The 16985-nt window shown below is 36.1% G+C and overlaps 3 protein-coding genes across 4 annotated transcripts; 1 reads left to right on the plus strand and 2 right to left on the minus strand.

The window, feature by feature from the left end:
- Positions 1 to 778: 778 nt before the first annotated feature.
- On the minus strand, positions 779 to 8704 carry arhgef33 (Rho guanine nucleotide exchange factor (GEF) 33). The gene is made up of 15 exons (XM_077239541.1): positions 8479 to 8704; positions 8239 to 8273; positions 7761 to 7925; positions 6925 to 7022; positions 6681 to 6787; positions 6437 to 6532; positions 6193 to 6319; positions 5745 to 5877; positions 5552 to 5653; positions 4515 to 4607; positions 4123 to 4337; positions 3986 to 4051; positions 2655 to 3261; positions 1814 to 1950; positions 779 to 1724 (listed from the first exon to the last, which is right to left on the minus strand). The coding sequence occupies exons 1-15, from the start codon at positions 8498 to 8500 to the stop codon at positions 1607 to 1609; spliced, it is 2121 nt and encodes a 706-aa protein (XP_077095656.1). The 5' UTR covers positions 8501 to 8704; the 3' UTR covers positions 779 to 1606.
- A 132-nt stretch (positions 8705 to 8836) lies between these two features.
- Positions 8837 to 11011, minus strand: morn2 (MORN repeat containing 2). 2 transcript variants are annotated; one of them, XM_077239543.1, is made up of 5 exons: positions 10894 to 11011; positions 10692 to 10742; positions 10491 to 10597; positions 9988 to 10124; positions 8837 to 9852 (listed from the first exon to the last, which is right to left on the minus strand). In XM_077239543.1, the coding sequence occupies exons 1-5, from the start codon at positions 10898 to 10900 to the stop codon at positions 9750 to 9752; spliced, it is 405 nt and encodes a 134-aa protein (XP_077095658.1). In that variant the 5' UTR covers positions 10901 to 11011; the 3' UTR covers positions 8837 to 9749. The 2 variants fall into 2 exon arrangements, with proteins under 2 accessions (XP_077095658.1, XP_077095657.1); XM_077239542.1 differs by having other exon boundaries at positions 9988 to 10127; positions 10894 to 10981.
- Positions 11012 to 11017: 6 nt separating this feature from the next.
- znf593 (zinc finger protein 593) lies at positions 11018 to 13849 on the plus strand. Its single transcript, XM_077239544.1, has 4 exons — positions 11018 to 11121; positions 12904 to 13106; positions 13205 to 13267; positions 13503 to 13849. The coding sequence occupies exons 2-4, from the start codon at positions 12907 to 12909 to the stop codon at positions 13627 to 13629; spliced, it is 390 nt and encodes a 129-aa protein (XP_077095659.1). The 5' UTR covers positions 11018 to 11121; positions 12904 to 12906; the 3' UTR covers positions 13630 to 13849.
- Positions 13850 to 16985: the final 3136 nt, after the last annotated feature.

The raw sequence follows: 16985 nt of genomic DNA on the forward strand, positions 1-16985 counted from the left end.
TAAATGACAACCTAAACACTCGCCCTCTTCCTCTGAGTCCGCACTTTCGTGACTGCTTTGACTGTCGGGAAGAAGTCCGTTGTGGAGCTCGCTTCAGTGTGGGCTCGGCAAAAGTGTGCATCGAGGGCGCATATCGACCGCAAAGGGGTCCTCATTCAGAGGGACCCTTCTGAAACCTAAAATGACAGATGGGACACAATACAGTTTCATGGACTTGACGGACATGCGTACGTGGCAGCCATTATATTTTCACAAGACCAAAAGTACATATAGTGTTCCATTTGGGACAGGGTCAGTAAGTGATGACAGAATTTTCATTCTCGGGTGAACTATCCCTTTAAATATTCTGCTGGATCTTTGAAATTGTGGGCCTATTGGCCTATTGAAATTGTGTCTGCTGAAGGTCCTGGACATCTTGTTCACATACATCATGGATTCTATCAAATATCAAAAGATAATTAAAAAATCAAAACCTGACCGTATCTGCTAGAAATCTTATAATAGGCCGTGGCTGGATCTTTTATCGAGACAATGATCCAAAACAGACAACAAAATCAACACAAAAATGAAGGTTCTGCTAGCCCAGTCCCCTGACCTGAACCCTATAGAAAACTGAAGAGAAGAGAAACCAGCATGGACCTGGAAATTTGAAGGTTCTGGAGAGATTCTTTATGGAAGAATGGTCTATGATCTCTTGTCGTCAGGTGTTCTACAAACTCATTAGGCTCATCTTAGCAAAAGGAGGTTGCAAAAAGTATTGAATAAGACTGTGGCATTAATTGTGGCCAACATGTATTGGAGAAAAAAACATTTATTTCATAAAGAAATGTTCTCATTTTAAATTCTTTTACTTCAATAAAACGATAGATGATGAGATTTTGTGATCAAAATAATTAATGCAGATTTATTTTCACAGGCTTCTTTGTTCATATTTACCAAGGTTGCCAATAATTATGACTAGGACTGTACACACACATTTATACTGAAGAATACATTTTTATCTTAAAATATTACTATTTGTACTTTATTTTAATTGTTACCATTTACATTGCATTCAAATGTATGTACATGTGACTTTTTTGTGGAAAGTATACAACGTTTATAACATTTTTAGTTATGAGTAATTATTGTAATTAAGTTAAATAAGAGTTATTAAATAGTTATATAATTGATCATTTTATCACATATAGTTTTACATCCTGTCAGCGGGGGGGGGGGGGGGGGGATGAGTGTGTGTTTGTGAGAAATACAGTGGTTTTCAACTGGTGTTATGACCAAAAAATGTGCCATAGCCTTGCAGGTCTATTCTAACAATCCTAAAAGGGAGGAGAAAACACAAGGTTTTGCTTCCACCATTCCAGTATTTTGACGCAAATTTAACTTTTATTTGGAATACTTATGTGTAATAAACCACAAAAGAAACCCATGTTAAACTGGTTCAATTGCAACTAGAATAAACATTGTGCTGACCACAATTGCTGGTTGCCGAAAGCATGAAAAAAACCCCGACATTCAAGAGATATTTAGAGACCAAACACTTAAAACCAAAAAAGTGTGTTGGGTCAAAAAACAGTTGGGAACCTCTAGTTTTAACCTCTAAAACCGTTTAAACAGCAGTTCCTCTGTCAATGTCTCCTACATGAGGGGCTTTGGTGGACTCCAGATCTCCACTGCTCTGACAATCAGCTTTTACTGTTGTCTTCTCCTTTGCGTCACCACTAGACCTGAGACACACATACAAAGTATCATGGCTTTAAGTGCGAGTACTATATGTAATAGCAAAGCATCCGTGTGTCTATTCTTATGAACTCACTTCTTCTTAAAAAGCTTTTTGAAGGAATTCCTAAACCCTTTTCCTTCTTTCCTACCACGTTCACTCAAGGGGGTGTGGTCATAGTCATCAGACACACCCCTCAAATTGAGCTCCTCCCACACCAGGCTTCTAGGATCCTGAGGAACAAGTAGAATGAGCTTTCACACACTTGCAGTTTAAAAAAAGCATACTATTTCAAATAACATTTAAATTTAATTTATGGACAATTTTAGGGTTTTGTCGGGGTTACTACAATGTTGCTTGCTAAGGTGTTTTTTTTAAACGCATATCTATTGCTTCGCTTTTGTGTGTGCTTAAAATATAGATATGAATACATAGATACCACATTGACCGCTAAAGACACGTCGGCACGCCCGCCATCTTGGAACGGTCAGCATGTCGTCACTCACAGTAAGAATTTTTACATGTATTATGTAACTCAATATTACAGGTTTTAACTATCATGGTACTTTTTAATGTTTTTACTAGCTGACGCTTCCATCTTTTTTGTATTGTGTTAGTTTGGCTAAATCAACCGCTGAAGTCTATTTCAGATATTTGTACATGCGTCTACGTTTGCAGACGCTCAGTCAACTTGCTCTCGAATGTTCACGGACCGGCTTTGACTGTTCCAATATGGCGGACGGCGTACGTATAGCAGCCCATAGAAACAGCCGCTAATGAGGCATCTATGTATGTATATTTATGGTTGACATGACGTTGTTTACTAAGGTGTTCTGAAGGATTTTTAGTGGTAATTAGGGCTTGCTAGTTACCACTAATTGTCAATTATACAAGTGTGTGTTTGAGTGTTAATATGTAAATGTGTGTGAGTGTGTACCTTTTGATTTACTAGCCGTGGCTGCTCCTCTGTGTCAGTGTGTGTCTCGAATCTGTGCTTTGGACTGCTGGATCTTAGTCTTAATTTGCCACTTGACTGACGCTCCAGCCTCGGGTGGGCAGGATTTTTTGTCTGGTGGGTGTGGCTATCAATACTGTCCATTTGCAGGCCATTCAGTGATTTGCTCTTTCTCTGCACTGCCTGTAGAGGACGTGGTCTCACAATGTCTGCAGACTCAGGTGACACACAGGCCCTGTTGGGCCTATAAACCACACCCCCAGCACTTCGCCCCCTACTGTGGGATTGTCGAGGTGGACTATTGGAAGGACTACAGTGCACAAAGGCAATATCAATGCTGGAGTCCGAGGAATGAGATGGACTTGAGCAGCGGTGGTCTCCGGTTCCGTAGGGAAAGAGTGTACCCAGAGCGTCAGTGAGGGCAGATCCTGCTCCTTCCGTCTCTGGGATGCTGCGCAGAGGAACTGAGACAGCTTTGTGGCGAGAGTCAGAGTCGGACAGGAAGGAGACAGGGGACGGGATTTCTGGATCATAGTGATAGGGCATCACTTCATAGTCAGGGAAGCGTCTGTTACGTCGAGAGGGATCACTTACAAAGAAAGACAAATTGGAAATGTATAAGTGTGTTTCTTCAATTACAGGCACCTTTTCTCATTATTTGAGATGTAATTGCGTAACTAAAATTAAAATGTAATTGCAATTTTTTTATCTCACAACTGACTTTATAACTTGTGATTTTGAGTTTATAACTCCCAACTCCGAGTATATGTCTCACAATTCTGACGTTATAACTTTAAAAACAAAAAGTCAGAATTGCTAGTTTATATCTTTTGTCTATATCTTCTTGTGAGATTTAAACACACAATTCTGAGAAAAAAAGTCAATTGCGAGAGAAAAGGTCCCTTTTTTAATTCATTGGTGAAAATAAGCTTCCATACATACCATACTGTTCAAAAGTTTGGGATTGGTAACATTATTTTGTTATTTATTGTTTTTCAACGGTAGTCAATGTCCTCTCAAACACACTCTTCAGTTAGACTCTAACTAACTTACAATAGTTTATATTCGTTTTACTCTTTGTTGAAATTATCATAGTTTTAAATATGATTCATTTTTTTATTAGGATTATTAGATTTATAATTAAAAAAGCTTATATATATTCACTAAAAAAATCTAATCTTTTCATAAATGGCATTTGAAAAGTACCAAATGAATGAAGGCATGGTAAAATAAAGGGTCTGAAGTTGAAGAAACCCACAAATTCACAGAGATCATTTTGTAATATCTAGTGGTTGGTGCGTCTATGTACTCACTTTTGTGCACTGTTACTGCTGTAATTTTTCTCATAGTCGACTTTATACAGCTGTCTCACTGTAGACCTGACATGAAAAAAAAAGAGCCAGTAAGTCTTATAACACAATAACACACATATTTGTTCTTTTGCACTTACCTGCTTAGCTCCTTTCGGGTGTGTGAGGGGCGCTCCTGTTGGTGTGTACACAGGTTTTGTGTGTGTTCACGCAGGGAATGACTGTGGTCATGCAGAAGCTCCTGGTTGTGCTGTAGTAAATGGCTGTACTGGGTCATGAAAGATCGGAGTTGTTGCACAGACACAAGTAACAGGTAATAGTCCGGATGCTCTGACTCTGTCTGCTGTAGAAGACTCTGTAAAACACATGAAATACAAATGGACACATACATACAGCATGCATTTTCTTGATTGGACAGTTTTTATGTAGCAATACTTGACCAAGGTGATTTCACAAGTGTCACTTCATCAAACATGCACAACCTATAAACATAGAATGTTGTTAGTATGACAATAAAGATGAGTCTGATTACCTGCAGGAGTGTATGGTATTCTGGGATACGTTGGACAGGCTGTAAAAGCAGAGAGTGCAGCGATGGACGTGCCTCATCCCCTGTGATGTCACTCTGGATTTGAATATATATACAGCAAATCAGAAAGCAGTCGTGTAGATTCATCTACATTTTTGCCAGGTAAACTAAACGTGTTTCATGGTAACATCCATTCTAAATGTTCTGGTTTTAGTAAAAAAAAAAAAAAAATTCTATTTTTTAAATCAATTTTTTATTATTGTCTCATCTTTTAACATACAAAACGAAGTAGACAAACAATCAGCCATGCAACAGTAAGTGGAAATCAAAACAAAAGCAACTAAATAAATAAAAAGGTAGACTGGTCAGTTATACAGCAGGTTGAATGACAAGAAAATTACACAAAACAAATAAATGAGACAAAATATACACAGGACAATACGTATATCAAATTATGTAAATATAGAGCCAATACAAACATCTAAGATACATGAGCATATATCTATATTTCCTTATGAGTGGTAAAATCCAGATTAATTTACTGCAATCCTTGGACTTTTTTTTTTTACCAGTAATATAAAGCTGACAGTCTACGACAGTTAGAGAACATCAAATTGCAAAGCAAACGGAACCATAAACAAAAATTACCTCTATGTATATAAACTTTTTTTTTATCATTGTTCTATTATAACAAATTTTTAATTATTAAATATTAAATAAACATTAATTATTATATATTTATTCTCAATGATAAATATAATTGAATTAATATAATATAATAATTAAAATTAATATAATTTTTATTATTTATTTATTTTTGTAATCATTATTACCATTAATGTTAATATTATTTAACATGACTAAATCAACCCGACAGCTAGTAAAACCTAAATATAATGTAAATGTAATTTCTCTGACATAATAGTATTAAATCTGCCTCTACATATGTGCCTCAAATATCAGGATCTTTAAAAATATGAAGGGTTAAGTCTTTTTAATTTTGTATTTATTAAATATAAAAATTGTGTATGTATACATACCTCCAGTAAGCTGGCTGATTTTGAAGAGGAAAACAGACTTACAACCGTCAAACATTCTGGCAACTCCCGTAGATACGATCCATAATGGTCCAGAAAGTCACTCTGCAAAGCACACATTTGATATTACATAGTGGACTATAGGAGAAGGTAGGATGGTAAATGGAGCTCATTTTCCCTCATTATAATATTTTACTTCTTTGCTGGTGAGCCTTAAAAATACATCTCCCATGATGCCTTGCCAGTGGCTCTTAAGAACTCTCTCCTGGAGAAGGTGCAGGAGTTCCAGATGCTGCTGAATCAAGAAACGCAGAGAGGGAGGGAAAGGCCTGAGAGAGAAAAAAGAGAATAATACAGCTGCATGATGTGCCTCAAAACAGTGTTTTACATCAAATGTGTCAATACTATAATCAACAACAGATGAGACAAGAAAACATGTAGTTGTGTGTGTGTTGAGTACCAAAACCTGCTTTATACTATCCTGTTTCATAATAGACATTACATTTAGAGTCTGTTAAGCACTGTTGTTGTCTAATTGCACTTTGTGTGATGATCTGCATACTTTTGTCGGGTGAATTCTGATCAATTGGGCCATTTTTTGACTCTGAGATGATGCTATATGTGTGAGAGTGATACATAGTTACCGTTTATCTTTGACGTTGAGGTTCTCTGAGCCGTTAAAACTGATGTTGGCCTTTAACAGGAGTGAGAGATACGACACATACACTCTTTCAGACTCCAAAATCTCCAGCGCTGCCGTCTGCCTCTGAGCTGAAAAAAGACAGGATTTTAAAACTCTTAATTTTTCTGTTCTTTTCACTTCTATTATTGTTATGACAAATGCAAAATAGAAGCACTTTCACTTCTATTCCACTATAATTCACTCACTTTTAGCAGAGTTGTTTGGTTCTTTCAGATCTCGGCTGTTTTTTTTCTCCCTCCAAATTGGAGAATTTTTTTGACCGTCATGCTCAGAATAAGAGTCTAAACAAACAAACAAACAAACACATGCTGTAGTCCTCTTATACACTATCATGCAATCATTTCCAGCTATAGCTCATGGTTGTTAGACGCGTGTTTATAGAGCAAAAAATCATTCATTAGACATCTGTCTCTAAATTGTTATACTCACTCGGATTGGCTGACAGGCTACTGATGTAATGCTGAATGAGACTGAGTTCTGTTTGGCTGTTCGGAGAGGCGTGGCCATCCAATGACCCCTCCCCCCTTGAGCCTTTCCTGTCAATGATCCAGCATGTATATTTTGAATGCAGGTTGAAAGCCAAGCTTGCTGAATTTTTTTAATTTAATGTTTAATATACTGTAGCATAAATTGTAAAAGAATATTAAGCAATTTAACAGACACTATGTAAGACCTGTGTTGTGTGCTCTGCATGAGGTCCAGGTCCCTCTGTTGGTCTTTTTGGTTGCTCCGGACCTCAGAGAGCTGCGTTTGAACTGTACTTATGTCTTCCTGCAAACACACAAAATAAAAAAAGACAATATAACCAAAACATAAGCAACATTTTTAAATTAAAAGTAGAGAAAAAACACACAGACATATATATATATATATATATATATATATATATATATATATATATAAATTATTCTAGAAAAGCACTGCAATATATTTTGACTATTTTAATATCATTTAATTCATTAAAAATATATATTAATTTAATTTGTACATAAACTACACTACCATTCAAAAGTTGGTACATTTTTTGGTACAATGGTTTGGTACATTTTTTAATGTTTTTTAAGTCTTACCAAGGCTGCATTTATTTGACCAAAAATAGACTAAAAACAGTTATATTGTGAAATACTATTACAATTTAAAATAACTGGTTTCTATTTGAATATATTTTTAAATGTAATGTATTCCTGTGATGGCAAAATTGAGTTTTCAGCAGCCAATAGTGTCACATGATACTTCAGAAATCATTCTAATATGCTGACTTGGCACTCAAAAAACATTTCTTATAATTATCAATGGTAAAAACAGTTGGGATGCTTAACACTTTTGTGAAAACAGTGAGACTTCTTTCATCTTTGATGAATAGAAAGTTCAGAAGGTTTTTATCAACTAAATACATCCTTACTGAATAAAAGTATTAATTTCTTTTTTTAAAGAATCTTACTGACCCAAAATTTGAAAGGTAGTGTGCTTATCCACTTGTCTTAATTCACATAATATGTGTGTTAGAACCTGTAATGTGTTAAGTGTGTTTCTGAGAGACAGGATCTTGTCATTAGTTTCTTGCTGATAGGTGGAGACCTTCTCCTCCAGTCGGCTGTAGGTTTGCCGTAGGGTGACAAAATCTTCGACCACGCTTCCAACTCCAGATTTTAGCTCCACCCACATTGCCTGCAACTGAAACAAGGAGTCAGAGGTCACCAGGACTGATAAGAGACAAAACCAGAGAAGACAGAAGGAAAAAAGAGATTAAGGTTAAACAGGATTAACATTAGGGAGAGTCAAACTTGAGTTCAGTCACACTCTTCCTATTAGCAATGCGTTGTTTCAATGACTTTTACTTTCTTAACAGCTGTTATCTGTGTGCTTGTGATTAGAATTAGCAATTATTTAAACAATGTACTTAAAACAAGTGTGTAGCAAATTGAAAATGTATGTTCTCTCAATTTCTTAATCTATTTAGAGTAAGAGAGAGGGCAATTTAGATTACCTGAAGGTCTATAGCATCTATGGCATTACCTGTACCTGCAAGAACACACAAACATATACTTCATACAGAAACATAAACTGTATCATACTGAAGCTGACAGAAACATGCACCTATACAAGAGTAGCCATTATTTGAACTCTGAAGTGGACGTCATTGTTAATGATCATTTATTTATGCAAATAAAGAAGCATGATGGAAGATCTAAGCATTTCTTCCGATTTAAAAGAAAATATTGTTTACCCTCTATTTTGCCATTCTCCATGATCTGACGGTCTTCCAGGTGCAAATCCAGGATTGTTGTTTCAGATCCTGTGGTTTGGATCCTAGTCGAGTTTCTTTATTCAAACTAATAATTTTACAAGCTGATGAAATTTCACACTTCTGTTAAGAAATTGTTAGAAATGACATGAGAGCTCTCTGACTCTGTGGCTTTTGTCTTTCTATCACTTTTCTTTCTTTCTCATCTGTCCCACCTATCTCTTCCCCTCCTCTTTGAAACATGTGAGTCTGATGAAGTCGAAGACAAAAAGAGGCCTTGTTTTACAGTAAGTGGATGGATGAAGGGAGAGAGGGAGAATGATAGAGATGGCTGTTAGAATTTTTATGGCTCAAAATCGGACGATTTAATTTCCTCTTCAACATTTAAGACCAATTTTCCATTTTACAATGAACTCTGTATGAGCTCTGGAAAGGATCCGCTAGACATAGCAAAAACACCCAGAAAATTATTGTCATAAACTCAGAAGTGAACATTGAGTCATACCAAGTTAAATTGGGTATAGCAATGAAACAAACAAGAAAAAAAAGTTATTCAGTTTAAAGTCTATTCAAATGCACTGGAGCTTCAGGTTTATTTAAAGCAGGATTAGTGGCCTGCAGGGCGGTAGATCTCTAGGAGCAGGATTGAACTGTCCTGATTCACAGTAAACACGTTCTCACTCCAGAGGACAGGAAATTGAGCTTCACGCTCTTACACAACTCCTGACTTCTCACCGCAGTCATGAGCTCAGCTGCTTGTGCATGCTCGTGTATTTTGGAGATGCACTCCACCAATGGCTATACACAGAGAGTCACATTCCTCGCACAAAACAAAGTCATGATTCTTTCTGAAGTGCAGTGTGTAAGAACATGTGTTCTTGATCTTCAGTGGATGCTGCTGGAACTGAAGTCATTTCATCTGTGTAACAGATCACACCAATGCCTCAGGGGTGCTGGCTGTGGTAATGCATCACTGTGTATCTTAGATCTCTCTCAGTAGTTTCACAGGCGTTAATTGCAAGCGATTTGCCTCAAGTTGACTCTCTTTATAGTCTTGAAAAGATGCTCATATTGTACTATCACTATTTGATAATTCATGCAGTACTTCAAAATATCTTTTAAAGTTGAGCTTGATCCAGTGATTAAATAAAAAATAAATAAAAATAAAGCACTCTTTAGTGAGTACTATCTAATTCAGAAAAGGGACAGAAAATGAAGGGTTTCTTATTCATTTAAGTGTGTATCTGTGCATGTCACATGTTGACTTTGAGCTTCAGCCCCAGTGCTGCTTTATTATGGAACATCCCAGTCCACACAAGTCCTTGTGAATCTGTGAAATCCCCATCACCTTCTAATCTGAAAAAAAAAAAAATATATATATATATATATATATATATAAAATCATATGAAAATCATAAGTTTTTTTTGCATATGTTTGCAAATAAAACCAGGTTGTCATTGAGACCAAGGACTGATTTTATATTGTTTCACCTGTTGTTGTGGAAGTTTCCAGTGTATTTTGTCCCATCAGGAAATCTGTAAGTTCCTTTGCCATGATACATGTTGTCTCTGAACAGGCCACTGTAAATTGCCCCTGATGGGTGTGTAAGAGTTCCTCTGCCATTCATCTGCTGGCCACAACAACAGCAACCAAGACTTAATTACTAAAATCACATTTTATTTCACTTTTAGATTTTAATTTACATTTAATGACCTGTGCTGCATAATAACTCAAAATTGAGATAAAAGCATACATAATAGTGAAAGGAAATAATATTACTGAACCTCCAGTATGTCTGTCCAGTATGACTGACTTTCAGTCCAGCACAGAGCTTTAGCGCACATGTGACTGTTTCACTTATTAAATTAAAAAAAAAATCATATCATATCACACACACACACACACATACACACACACACACACACACACACACACACACACACACACACACACACACACACACACACACACACAAAGAGAGAGAGAGAGAGACCTTATCATTGGCCCATTCTCCAGTGTACGTAAGTCCAGAGGCTGATGACTGTGTGCCAGACCCTTTCCTTATAACCACACCATCTGAAGTACGAGAGCACTCGCCCTCTAATCACAACACACAAACAGACATCTTTTTAATGTGATTAATGAAATAATAGTGAAAAATCACAGACACGTCAAAAGCTGACAGCTAACTCACCATATTTGTCTCCATTTGGAAAAATGTAAGAGATTTTAAGTGTTGTAGTCTCTGCAACAAAGAGTAGCAAAGTTAAATAAATAAGACTTGTATAATCTTGAAGTAAAAGCAAAAAAAAAAACTAAGTTGTTCAGCAAGTAACAAGCATTTATATTCAGAATATTTATTGCGGTATTAAGTTATATATTATGACTATATTTACCAGACATGATGTTGTATTTAATTGGTTTTAGTAAATGCTTTACTAAAAACTCTTGACACCTCCATAGCAACGACGCAACAACTCTGCTTCGTCTGACTGCTTTGAGTCGTGTGCTGTCTGTACTGCCCTCTAGAGGTGAACGCGCACATAACACGAGTGCGCTTGCCGACCCGGAAGTTGTTCGAGCGGGTGTCCAACGTGTGTACGGTGAGGCAGCTGCGTGTTAACGTGAGTAAAGTAATAATTATATATCTTCATCACTTATGCTTTACAGATCCATAATTCAAAATGACAACTTGATGAAAATGCACTTATTGCGAGATAGAAAGCATGTAAAGATGTTTTGACTGGATGTTTTTGTTAAATGTATTTGATTGGCTGTTCTTTGTGAGTGATATACCACTGTCATACGAACTGTTTTCTCTTTCAGGAAAGACCCCATTCTGCTAATTTTCAGACAGGAGCTTAAATTGTAGCTGTTGTTTTTTTTAGATGTGTTCCTCTGACATTTGATGGCTCAACTTTTCTGTTGACAGTTTAAAGGGATAGTTCACCTAGGGCTGGGCTATATATCGATATAAAAAAAATATCGATATATTTTTAAATGTGATATGGAATTAGACCATATCGCATATATCGATATAGTTCAAATTTGCGCTATGATCCTTGCTCCAAGCAAGCTGCTGACTGCTTTTGTAGAAATATATAGTATATTGTGCATTCTATCAGTAGCAGTTCTGGCGCCTCCGTCTCAACAGCATTAGTGTACAACGCGACAAATACTCACATCAAATATTAACACAGAGGAACAGGGACACATCAGCTCAGTGAGTTCACAAAAGTTCATTATTTGCATTTGCTTAGCCTTGCCGGTTAAACATGTCATTCACTGCTGATACGCTGTTCTAACATGCGCTTTACTGAGCGCGAACAACCACATGCACCCGCACATTTACTAAAAGCCTGTTTAACAGACAGCGCCTGGTTACTGGACTGTGTTATCTTTCGAGTCTTATTTTGCTAATACTCTCAAATACACACAAGTTTACATAAGGAAAGTTGGTTATGTCTAAACTGAAAGCAAACCGAGAAAATTTAGAGAAATCTGCTTGCCAAATGCGTGTATAGACGCGTCGCGTACAGGTCTTAAAGAGACAGTACCCCTTGTAGTAAACATGCAGCTGCTTGTCCTTAAAGGGATAGTTCGCCCAAAAATAAAAATTCTGTCATTATTTATTCACTGTAATGTTGTTCCAAACCTGTATTAATTTATTTCTTGTGCTGAACACAAAATAAGATATTTTGAAGAATGTGGGTCCCCATTGACTTCCATAGGGAAAATATACTATGGAAATCACTGGGGTACATCAACTGTTTAGTTACCCACATTCTTACAATTAACTTCAACAGAACAAAGAAACTTATTCAGGTTTAAAACAACTTGAGAGAGTAAATGATGACAATTAAAATTTTTGGGAGAACTATCTATTTAATGTTAATAAAACAACAAAAACACAGAGGAAATCACTCACTGCTCTTGAATGAAAACTTTAATAGTAGCTTTAATACGAATCAATGTATAATTTATGCAGTGAAGACTATATTTGGCTTTGACTGAACATTTGCTCTCACTTTGCGAAAAAAATATCGGGATATATATCGTATATCGATATTCAGCCAAAATATATCGGGATATGACTTTTGGTCCATATCGCCCAGCCCTAAGTTCACCCAAAAAGGAAAATTCTGCCATCATTTACTCGCCCTCAGACTGTTCCAAACCTGTATGAGTTTCTTTCTTTGGCTGAACACAAAAAGATATTTTGAAGAATGCCAGTAACCAAACAGTTGATGGACCCCATAGACTTCCAAGTTTGGAACAACTTGAGGTTCAGATGGCAGAGTTAGTTGTAATGACATCTTTTAGTTCAATGATACTGTCTTTTGGAGAAGTTCAAAACTCCCTAAGCTGACTTCAGAAATTCAAAAACTGTTTTCTCTTGTTTTCAGATCATGGGTAAGTCCAAACAGGTAGGAAACCACAAAAGTGGCAAGAAGAAGCATATTGCCAAGACTTGGAAGACCAAGCGCAGGACAAAGGACCTTGACCAGATCCATGCAGACATGATCCCTGGAAATGCTGCTAAGTTATTAAAACAAGATGTAGATTATGATGTTACAGGCAGTGCCCAGCATTACTGTCTGCACTGCGCGTAAGTCATACCTCAACACCACTGAAAACAAAGCACGCACACACCATAAAATTCAGTTTTTTTTATCTTAAATGTTTTTTCTTCTTCCTTTTTTGTAGGAGATATTTTGTTGATTTGAAAACCATGAAAGAGCATTTCAAGACCAAAGTTCATAAAAAACGGTGAGCAGAGCCGGGATAACATTTTCCTCTTCTCATCCTTAATGTTGAATCTTTGGATCATATATAAAATACATTTACCTACATAACTCGAATAAAATTATGAATTGGGTTTCCCCATTTAGAATTTGAATGATACTAATTGTAAGAGCTCCATAACGCATCCCTGGTTGTTTAGACTTCCTTCCTAATATATATATATATATATATATATATATATATATTTATTTTTTTTAAGATTGAAAAAGCTGAGGGAAGAGCCGTATACACAAGCTGAGGCAGAGCGGGCAGCAGGAATGGGCTCTTACATCCCAGCCAAAACCATAGAGGTTCACACACAGCAAGTCGAGGAGAATATGGACTGAAAAACGACTTCTACCTGTCTATGGACTCTTCTGAGTAAAACCATTAGATCTGGACTCAGGCCAACAATTTAACCTTTTTCAGAGCTGAGATTAATTTACGATGGTGGAAAAACTACATTTAACCTCTCTCCTCTCTCTCTCTCTCTCTCTCTCTCTCTCTCTCTCTCTCTCTCTCTCTCTCTCTCTATCTCTATATATATATATATATATATATATATAATATTTGATGAATATTCTCAGTAAATTTAGACCGTGTTTGATTTTGGAAGCAACCTTCTGGGACTGTAAGCCTCACAGTGTTTACTCTGTGTGAGTGTGTATATACTAATTAAATGTGCTTTAAGAGAGCTGAAATAAAATTATAAATTCATTAATGTCTCCTCTCAAATGTAGTTCAGGACCCTTACACTCTTAACCTGCGCCAATGTAATTTTTCACCTATAGTATATTATAGTTTATATATGTTAATGTGCCCTTCCTGAACAATGGCATTTAAATGTATAATATAAACCATAATGCAAACTATATAATCCATGCCAGCAAACTATAAATTAATTGTTAAAAACCTAATATGACATGGAAGAAACATGGAAATGTATTTATTAAAGAGTGGGACCCTGAGTTATGGTTGGAATTGAAATTGCCACAGTTGTAAATGTACAGATCCTTCTTTATAAGTAATTTATTCATTGTTTCTTAAATCTTAATAATATTACTGACCCAATTCCTCTGTTTTCACTTAATATTCTATGTTTTCACGTCTAGTCTCCCTGTGGTTGAAATGCCCTTATCATTCATGGAAATTACGCGAATATTTAGCAACACTGTGGACAAAAAGTAAGAGACCGTACATTCTCGCGAACCGTATAATTATGGTCTCACATTATATACTTTGAAAGTGTTTGAAAACCTACTCTGTTGGCTATCTAGACAGCATGTTTGCCATCATAGCCACGTCCCGAATGTTGTCTAAATAGGCAGATAACTAGATTTGATCATCACACACCCAAAGTGTTACTGTAGCTCAACTTTATGGTAATGAGCTATGACGCAGTTCAGCGGCAAGCAGCGGCCAGAGCCAGCAACCAATCGGGATATAGACGTCCCCCGCGCTGGCTGATTCCAGAGAAACATACCATGTAAACTTTCGTTCCTACCAAAACATTAGTTCCGAGAAAATGGAGGAAAAGCTAACCATCACTGTTGCTGGGTTTCCTATCATTTATGACATCACGTTCTTTGCATAACGGATCCTGGAGGGTGTCATGAACCCAAAATCCCCGAGTCCGACGTCTTCTCCGCAAATACAATACAGCAGCACCAAACACAACAACTTCGCGATTATCCATGATCCAGTGATACACGTTTGAGAATGAGCGCAACTTTTATTTGAAATATTTACGAACGCTCGTTTCAAGCGGGAATACAATTCATTTGCTCACGGTAAAACCGATTTGACCAATTGCACTGATGCAAATAATAATAATAATAGCTAATTGTTTTTTTTGTCCCCCTGATCAAATGTGACCAAAACGGTTATAAAAATGCTGTCATTATAAAATGTTTCTTCAATATATTGCTTGTTTTTTCTGTTTATTACATTAAATGTTGTGACACTTCTCTTCTCCCTGCTACGTCAGAGCGGCAAAAGCGACAAGCGTCCTTGGCAGGGCCATAGACATAATAAATACATAGACGCCCTATTGGCCACTGGAGCGTACGTCAACGGCGCCGCCATATTGCGGAGGGCAACTTTCCCCTACCTCTCATACCGGGAATGGAGAAAAATGCACTTTTCGTGTGCTGCACAAATCGCCAAACAACTGAAAACAGGTCTTGAGGAATTACCTTTCACAAGCAAGACTGAACATTTGTTTCTGGTTGTATTTGGTCATGATATAATTAGTAATAGTAACGTTCAGAGGAGAAAGGCCGCAAAATTTAAAAATACTACTGTTATTGTGTCACGAAATGTGGTCTTAATAGTTTTTCAGTCGACAATGTAGTTGTTTAAAGCTCAGATCTGTGGTTTATTTAAAAATATAGCACCTATTAAAAAATTTAATCGGACGTTTTCGGAGTTGTGAGATACAGGTGATCACCGGTCGCTCAGCGCTCATGTACCCCGCCTGGAACAGCCTTCCCTCGGCTATAAGTTTCATAACTTTATATTTAGGCTATTTAACGTTGTATCCTGCTGTGTGTTTGACTGAATCGTTTACTTTATTTCTTGTCTTGTATAGCTTTTTATACCTTTTAGGCTACTTATACTGTTATGATGGCTATTACTGATCAATAAAACTGAAATTTAACAAAAAAGAGACAGGGTTGTGTAATTTTATTTTATATAGCCTATGTAGGAATATTTTAAAATATATAAATTATATTTGCATATTTATACATTATCTTCACTGTATGTAGGCCTACATAAAATAAAATGACAAATCTAATGTCAGTTTAATGATCAATATTATAATGTTTCATATTTTTTTCATATTGTCTATATTATTCTGCAATTGATATTACATTGTATTTGCTGTTTTTATTATTATTGTTATTATAATATTATACCACTTGCGATTATCAATCTATTATAGTTATGCTATCATAGTCACTAACTTATTATTTTTACTGTCTATATACTGTAATTGATATTTCTTATTATATTGCTATTATTATAGTATTATACATAAACTATATGCTATTATCAATATTTGTATGATTGTTTTATTGTACTTATGATATTATATAACTATACTATCCATTACTATTTTATTTGCTGTATACTGTTTGTTTATTTTATTGACTAAACTATTTACTATTACTTCTCACTTTATCTTATATTTACTATTTGAATTTCACTGTAGTTGTACCATATCATATGTAATACCATAAAGGATCCATCCGTTATCTTTGTTATTGCTAAAATCGGGTCAATCACAGAAAATGTTTTTTCGACAATAAGAAAACTTTATTTCATTTAATGTGAACATTAAATTAAATCTTAGTATGGGGGTCTTCACACTTCTTATCCAAGAATAAAAAGCCAAATAGCCTACATGACAAGCCTGAGCTTTGACAATTCCTAATACATTTTTTTATAAGTCTATCGAGATTTTAAATAACTGGAGATGAAACTTTTTGTACACCACATACAAACAACTGAAATCGGCTGATAAATGTAAAAAAAAAAAAAAAATTATCCAGAAAAACCTCAGCTCACCCGTTTACTTGTATTTGTTTACAGCGCAGTCTTGCCTTCCGCAAAATGGCGGACGCGTTGACGTATCGCAGCAACGTTCCAAAGCGGCCAATAGGGCGTCTATGTATTTATTATGTCTATGGGCAGGGCGGCC

Source organism: Siphateles boraxobius, unplaced genomic scaffold (assembly GCF_051911475.1).
Source record: "Siphateles boraxobius isolate OS27281-9 unplaced genomic scaffold, OSU_SipBor_1 22, whole genome shotgun sequence".
NCBI classification, from domain to species: Eukaryota; Metazoa; Chordata; class Actinopteri; order Cypriniformes; family Leuciscidae; genus Siphateles; species Siphateles boraxobius.

Excerpts from the sequence above, each read along its gene's own strand:
- arhgef33 (XM_077239541.1), bottom strand. The coding sequence starts at position 8,500 with ATGGAGAATGGCAAAATAGAGG. Across the intron at positions 7,926-8,238 it reads TAGATGCTATAGACCTTCAG|TTGCAGGCAATGTGGGTGGA; the intron begins GTAATCTAAATT and ends TCCTTGTTTCAG. Across the intron at positions 5,878-6,192 it reads CTCAACGTCAAAGATAAACG|GCCTTTCCCTCCCTCTCTGC; the intron begins GTAACTATGTAT and ends TTTCTCTCTCAG.
- morn2 (XM_077239542.1), bottom strand. Across the intron at positions 10,598-10,691 it reads TCCAAATGGAGACAAATATG|AGGGCGAGTGCTCTCGTACT; the intron begins GTGAGTTAGCTG and ends TGTTGTGATTAG. Across the intron at positions 9,853-9,987 it reads GGAAACTTCCACAACAACAG|ATTAGAAGGTGATGGGGATT; the intron begins GTGAAACAATAT and ends TTTTTTTTTCAG.
- znf593 (XM_077239544.1), top strand. The coding sequence starts at position 12,907 with ATGGGTAAGTCCAAACAGGTAGGAAACCACAAAAGTGGCAAGAAGAAG. Across the intron at positions 13,107-13,204 it reads CATTACTGTCTGCACTGCGC|GAGATATTTTGTTGATTTGA; the intron begins GTAAGTCATACC and ends CCTTTTTTGTAG. Across the intron at positions 13,268-13,502 it reads ACCAAAGTTCATAAAAAACG|ATTGAAAAAGCTGAGGGAAG; the intron begins GTGAGCAGAGCC and ends ATTTTTTTTAAG.